The sequence below is a fragment of the Tupaia chinensis genome, unplaced genomic scaffold (genome assembly GCF_000334495.1).
Source record: "Tupaia chinensis unplaced genomic scaffold, TupChi_1.0 Scaffold000164_1, whole genome shotgun sequence".
In the NCBI taxonomy this organism is placed as follows: Eukaryota; Metazoa; Chordata; class Mammalia; order Scandentia; family Tupaiidae; genus Tupaia; species Tupaia belangeri.
In genome coordinates, this window is record NW_006159638.1 from 5,150,442 (window position 1) to 5,158,286 (window position 7,845).

At 32.5% G+C, this 7,845-nt stretch overlaps 1 protein-coding gene across 1 annotated transcript in view; it reads right to left on the reverse strand.

Moving 5' to 3' along the window:
* Positions 1 to 818: 818 nt before the first annotated feature.
* The window catches only part of ADGRL4 (adhesion G protein-coupled receptor L4), a 134,925-nt gene continuing 127,898 nt past the window's right edge, over positions 819 to 7,845 (reverse strand). The window contains exons 14-16 of the mRNA XM_006146087.3: positions 3,638 to 3,729; positions 1,795 to 1,963; positions 819 to 1,440 (exon numbers count right to left, since the gene is read on the reverse strand). Of these exons, the coding sequence (XP_006146149.1) occupies positions 1,378 to 1,440; positions 1,795 to 1,963; positions 3,638 to 3,729 (324 nt within the window). The 3' untranslated portion in view covers positions 819 to 1,377. The remainder of the gene's footprint in view (positions 1,441 to 1,794; positions 1,964 to 3,637; positions 3,730 to 7,845) is intronic.

A 7,845-nucleotide genomic window follows, 5' to 3' on the forward strand; every position in this document is an offset into this window, starting at 1 on the left:
CATTTTCCTTGAGAAAATGACTCAGCACAGCAGTAGCAGGATTGATTCATTTAGATAACACTTTATTTGTTAGAGCAAGATTTGATAGACTTCATTTAAACAGCTGGAGAAATTAATTTAAAATCACAACATTTAGTGCATTGGCACGCTTTTACAGGTAGGTGTGAAACAATTATGTATTTTCGAAATAAAATCACTACTTCTACAGTTTAATGAGAAGATTTGAGAGTAGGTAAAAGCCCTACACATAAGCAGATACACTTTAATAGATAGTAGAAAACTGTCAGAAAATAGATCACTGTGAAAAGTTCTATACTTCTCAGTGATTTCCTTGTTATAAATAACACTTTTAAATGTGTACTTTTCTGAACAGAAAAAAATAGCAATTCACTTTATGAATACTTTCATATATACAATGCCCTTTTAAAAATAGTAAATTAAAAGGGAATATTGTCATGTGAGCTACAATAATTTCTAAAACTAAAAAAGATAAAAATTTGAATACACTAATTTAATGAGCTAGGATAATTTTCAGTACTGCTATTGAACAGGATGCTTTAGCTTTATACAGTTTTTATATTTACAGACACAAAAATATTATATTTTGACACATCTATATTTTGCTGGTTAGGCTTCTAAAGTTATAATTTGTGAAATAAGTATGGAAACAGCAGATATCTCAATCTAATGTTAACTTACAAACATATATTTGTTTCATCTGTGGAGTTATTTATTTATTTATTTTAATATTAGGAAAGAGAACAGATAGAGTGAACTGAGACCAAAGTTGTTTTAGTAGAAATCTAAGTTTAGAACAATTCACACAATGGTAACATGTTTATTCAATTCTTTATCTCAACAATTTATCATCTAGTTAATAAAAAATAAGTTTATTCAAAATACATCTCATCATGATAACAGTCATTCTACTTTTATTCTCTTGTTTCACTTTCTATAATGGAGCTCATTACCAAGGTGGTAGGGGACTAGTTTTCAAAGGCAACATGAGTCACAGAAATATCAAGCCACTGGTTTCCTTCAGGATATTCATATATTTCTTGTGCTAGAAGAAAAATCTTTTCTTGAGCACAATGATATCATTCCTGAGAAACCAATTACTTTCCAAATACCTGCAGTACTCTTCTTGACATAGCTGTCATGTAGGATAGCATACTATAGCTATATGATACATATTTTTTTGCCTTCTATTGTTTATACTATTCCTCTATTGTAAACAGAAAAAAATATTTAAAATGTTTATCTACTAGTTTATAAAAAATTGATCATGGTATGTATTGGTCAACCACAGCTTCGTCTATAAATTTTTGTGTAACTCTGTTACACAAAAAATATCTGATTATCCATTGTTCTCTCTGTTTACCTTAAACATCCAAAACAACAAGGAACATTTTTGAACAATCTATAATATTCTTCTTGAATCTTAAAAAAAGAAGAAAGGAAGAAATGTTAAACACAATCATGAAAATCATCATTTTCCAATTATAATAATCATATATATTTGGTTTCTAAAGTATTATTGCCTTCTGATTATTTTCCAGAATGTGCTCAACTGAATATAAGGAATAGGAATATTTATATTCCTAATAGGAAGTTTTCCCCAATAACATATTTCTCTGTGAATGATAGGTATTCTGATTATTTTGCTAATAAAATGTACCACTGTACTTAGGCAATGGAGGTCTGAGTCATAAATCTATGAAAACAAGGATTTTTTGCTAAGTTTAATAACACGAAAATACTGTAGAGTTGACAAAAAATGGAAAAATAGCTTACCTTTCTAGATAAAACACACAGGAACAAGAAAATGAACATCCCCTGGAAGGCATTGCTGACTGTGAAGAGGTAAGCTGTAACTACGGATGCATGCACCACATGGAGAACCCCAAAGATCCAGGTGGTGCCAAGGAGGAACAGGAGAGCAAGGGCTCCTCTTGCACAAGACCTGCAACGTATTTGAAATCTCTCAGGTAGGAAAGCTGTACATATTCAACATATCCCACAAATTTCCTCACATTTTGTGAAGAATGAATTTTTGGTTTAACCAAGACCTTTAAAAAGACCAATCATGGGGCCAGCAGGTGGCATGGTGGTTAAGGTGCTGGACTCCCACATGGTCCACTGTGGCTTGAGTCCCAAAAGTGGCATCTTGAAACTCATGCCAGGTGCATGTGCGTGCCTGTCCAAAATCCTAAGAGGAGAATGGAGGAGACAGGATTGTGGCATGGCCACACTTCCATAGCGGGGGGAGTGGCGGTGGAAGCTTTTTTGCTTTCTGTCTCTTTCTGCCTCTCCAGAGAGCACACATGCCCGACAACAAAAATCTCTTTTTATTAAAAAAAAAAAAAAGAGGAAAAAAAAAAAAAAAGGCCAATCATGTTTTTGAAACTGACAAGTGATATGGTAGTTACATGGGACAGCCTTTAGGGTATGCTACTGCACTATGGCAGCGATGTGCTTCCAAAAGCAAGATACTGTTATTAAAATACAGTATTTTTAAAAGAATTTCCTTAACGCATTTTTTAAGTGGTATACTGCACTGTGTGCTTTGATTTCAAATCTAATGTTACAGTAATTCCCAAAGGTAAGACATAGACCTGTTAGGAAGTATTTCCCCTATGAAACCTTGAAAAGTTTACCATGTGGACTTTGGTCAGCTCATGTCTGTGACATCAAAGGAGGTTTCTCCTTTCCTTTCAGGTTTAGTAGAGTAGAAAGTGTTAGATATAAAACTAGATTTTTTTTCACTTTTGCAATATAGTTATCTCAAAAATGAATTCATGCCACAGTAGTAATTCCTTAACAATTAAAGAAAAAAAAATACACATACTTTCATCTATTTTCAACAGATAGCCTGTAACTTTTTCTAAAACAATATTCAATCCTGTTCACTAAGAACATTGCATCGAAAAATGAAGCAACTAATGATTATTCTCTCATTTATTTTTAGTCCAATCTTTTTACTGCAAACGTGTTTAATAGTGTACCTCAGAAAATGAGTCATTTTCAACTTTATTAAAACCAGCACACTACATGGAACTATGAATGTTGAGGACTAAAATAATCAATCAAACATTTGGTAAATCTTAACTATAAATCTTCTGCAAGGTACTGCAACTACAGGAGTGTTCCCAAGCAACACAAACAGTCAGTTGTTTCCAATGTTCCCTAAAGTACACTTCAGCTTTTCCTGAACAAACCATTTTCAAGGTCTCAATAAATCAGTTTTAAAGACAGGGGTTGAAGGAAAATTCATGGCAAAATGTAAACTAAGAATCACAAGAAGAAGAAAAAAAAAACACAAAAAAACACAGTTACTAGGCTCTGAGAAACATTTTGAAAAATATTTTTGGGATCATTGATACCTACTTTTGCTTTAAGACATCATTTTTCCCTTTCCAAGAGGACAATGTGTGAAAAGATTGCTTCACTTATGATTTAATCTTCAGTTATTTTAGTCTTACTAAATTGATTGAAACTATTTCCCAATAAGTATTTTAAACATAGTAGAAGAAAATGTAAAGCAATCATTTAAAAGACAACAATTACAAAATGATATGTCCTTTAGGTTACTAAAGCTTTTAATTATTAAAGAAAGTGGATTTAAAGAAATATTTACCTTATGTTCTCATAGCAACTAACTTCTGGTTTCAGCCCTGCGGTGTGACGAAAAACTTTGTATATGATAAATCCAAAAGCCAAGAGATTTACCTAAGAAGATAATTTAAAAGAAGTAATAATTTTGATTGTAAATTAGATACACAAAAATGGAATAAGCAAATAGTAAAGATTTCAATAAAATAGAAACAAAAAATCATGGCATACACACATACACACAGATACATATTATGAGGTACGAACTCTCTAGTATACTTAGGCTAATAAATTTGTGGTTGATCTTTATGATATCACTGAAAATTGTTGGTAGAAATGGTGGTTAGAACAATCTGCCAAATTGCGGTAAGAAACCCGTTCAAGAGACTGCTGCAGATAGTATAGTCACCTGCAGATTGATCAGTATCATCTGTTGCCAGTAATGTGATTAGTAGATGCATTAAGAAAAATTTGGTTTGAAAAGCTTTGTAAAAGTCTGAGAAAGCAAATCTTTCTTCACTAAATTGTACACTGTTTCTTGAGAACTACTAGTGATAATTCTCTCTAGCCTATAAGAAAGTAGTCTGATGGGGCTAGCAGTTGGCATAATGACTATGTCACTGGACTCCCATGTAGTCGACCATGGTTTGAGTCCCAGATCTGGTGCCTTAAACTGCCACCGTGTGCATGTGCGTGCGTGCCCAAGATCCCAAGAGGAGAATGGAGGGGAAGGGATTGCAGCTTGGCCACCCCCCCTGGGGGATGATTTCTTGCTTCCTGTCTCTGTCTTTCTCTGTCTTTCTGGTGAGTGCACGCACCCTATAGCAAAAACCTCTCAAAAAAACAAAAATGTAGTCTGACAAAGAAAAATTCTAAGGACATTTTAAAGCTCAACAGAATATCTTCAATTTCTATTGTTAGAAAATGTATGAATGTTGAGAATGTTTTTTTTTTTGTATGACTGATCTATCAATAGATACCTTTCCTAATAGTTACATTGAGATTTCCTTTCCTTACATTTAATCTCAGCTGCTTTCAAAATATTAAATTAAAAAAATGTTTGTAGAAAGGCAAGTATATTTTATTAATAAACACATTTTATTATTTATATTTTACAATATGGACTACATAGAATACAGAGTTTTCACTCTTTTAAAATGTGACTGTATTCTTTAAAGCTTTTTTTTTCTTTTTTCTATAATTTTAGAAATCTTCAGATTATATTTACAAAGTCAGAAGAGTAAATAATGTGTATATTTTAAATGTATGTGTATTATAATTAAACATAATAATTTAAAATATTAAATATTTTAAAATCAGTGGCCGGTTAATCTTTTATTGAATATATTTTATTAATACAAACAGATTTTTCAAAAGCCATTTGAAATGACAACAGCCAAGCACAAGGTTATAATTTTCAGCTAATTCTACTAGTAATTCAAAAGTTTACAGTTCTGTAAAATTTCTTATGTTTTCTTCTATATACTAAGGAGTTTCATAAATCTTCTCAAAATGAAATTTAGTAATTACTGTTATAGACAGAAAAAGTATAAAATGATGGGTGAGAAAATTTCTTGTGGTTACCGCTCCATGGAGAATTCCTCGGGAGGAAATCTCAGAGGAATACGGAGTCCAGTTCCAAATGTCCATTATTTCTAATTATATGATTAATTAATTCTAATTGCAGTAATGTTTCCATATAAAGAAAAGACTTCTTAGCAATTGCAGAGGAGAGATAAAGTATATTTAAATTGATTTAGTTGACAGTTCCACCTTATTTTCATGCTCAAATAATTAACTGGAATGACAATTTTATAATACTTAATTTTATAAATAGCTTTTATTACTTATGAAAGAGGAATATTTTATCTTTTCTAGGTTTCAGTAGATATAGTTTTTCATATAAATTTCAAAACAATTGTATTTAATTTTATAAATATATATATATACATATATTTAAAAATTACTTAAAACTATAAAAATTAGGTCAGTATAAATAACACATGTCAAACTACTCTTGGTTTGAGGTCTTCAAATACTTTTATGAGTTATTTATACTGAATTTGTTAACAAAGGAAGAGTTATAACTTTAAATGATTAAAAAAAATACCCTGCTCTCTGTACCCATAATTTTCTGACACAGATAAGTATAATATTTATAAAAGTTTCTTAAAATACTGCTTTTGCTAAGTTTTGGAGTTTGTAAAATATTGGCTCATTCTGCTATGGATTCTCAGAAGTGCGTACATATTTTGAGTATGGTCTTTTACCTCACATTCTGAAAGAGTGAAGAGGGGAAGTGGAACATTCCCCAGGGTGATTCGGATCTGGAAAGTACATTTTTTCTGTACAAAAGGGAAAATGTTTACATTCTTATAAAAACCAGGTGCTGCAGGGCAAGCAGGAGACTGATTCATATTCCATAAGCTCTTATTTCTCCACACGTAAGAGAAAACAGTTGAATACTTTTTATCAAGAGATGTTACAGTTTTATGTGATCAAAAAAATTAAGAGATTACATTGGTCGTATTATTCCTATTCATCTATAATAATACAAAGTATGTGGCTTTTAATTTTATTTATTCTAAATCTTTTTGTCTGATACAATGGTAAGGGCTGGGTACATAATGAATAAAACAGACATGGTCTTTCATTCTCACAGATTCTACTAAGAAAGCAAATGGCAAACAAACACTCATACTTACAAATCTACAAATTATTCATAAGTACTATTAATTTACAAATTTTAGAAGACACAAACTGGAGGTGAATTAAAATGAAAGTACCTCTCTAAGGGCTTAGTATTTAAACTATGACCTGACATATTATAATGTACTAGCAGATCAAATAGCGCAGGGAGAAAGGCATTTCATGAAACCAGCAGGTGGCATAGTGGTTAAGGCTCTAGACTTCCACATAGCTGACCACAGTTTAAGCCCTTAACTGATGACTTGCTTTCTTACTTTCTCTTTCTTTCTCTCTCTCACTGTCTCTCTCTGGTGAGCACATGTGCCCTATGACAAATTAAGAAAAAAAAAAGTCTAAAAGAAAAAGAAGAAATTGTTAAAAAAATTCATGAAGCTTGAGGGAGGTGAGAAAGTAATGTAATTTTAAATCATTGATAAAGGCAGATGGAGTGTAGTGAAGAAAGTGAAGAGCAGCATGGGATGAGATGGGTGAGGGACTGGGGGACAAAGATCATGGCAGTTTTGATAAATACAAGGGCTTTTTAATTTAATCTCCCAGTTAGGAATCGTTTACGTACTATAGATCTTTTCCTCAAGGAACTTACAGTGAAAGAGAGATGAGCAGTCGACAGGCAAGTACATCACTATTAAGGAAGAACCATGCAGTCATTTGCATAGAGGCATAAAAGACCACAAGCAATAATATCACCCTACAGTATGATTTTAAGGCCAACCTTGAGTGACCAGAAGAGACAAAGGACAATACAGAAAATAAGTGAGCACTCTCTATTTTATTCAATTCCTGGTAATCAGACCAATGATTCAAAATGCTGTTATTCTTGGACCCTGCTTGATTATTACACTTGGAAGTCTAGAAGGCATTGAGTTAAAATGTCAAAAGTCAAACTGCTATTCTTCTTCTAAACAACCTATTTTTGCTATAATATCCATGATCTTCAAAAACATGCAAACAAATACCAAAACAAAACAAAAACCAATTATTTCATTCTTCTATTGATAGGTGGTCAGGTTTATCCATCAGCAAACTCTGCACCTTTACCTTGAACCTGTATTCAGAATAAGACCACTGCTTACCATCTTCACAGCTATTATCTTGAAACAGTCACCATCCTACCTCCCCTGGCGACTCTTAACTGATATCTCTCTGCCACTTTATGCACATACTGCTTCCCAGTGTGCTTTTATTATAAAATGGAAACCCAAATGATGAGTACAATTCTATGGAAATGTAAACAATAAGGGGTATTCTTTACTATTTTGAACAATGCAAACTCTATATGCCAACATGTTCTTCCCTTCCCTTAGTCATTGGAAAATGGACAGACTTTCTCTTTGACCAAACTTTAGTTGGGCTTCTCTGAGCCCTCTTCCCAACTAGGCCTTGACTTTCGGCTCAGTCCAATGTTAGCAAAAATCCTCCTAATTCAGTTTAGAGAGAATCCTCCCACTCTGATATCTTATCACTCTCAATATCTATTAAAATTCCTTGATATGTGATCACATATGATATCTGATACCCTGGCCC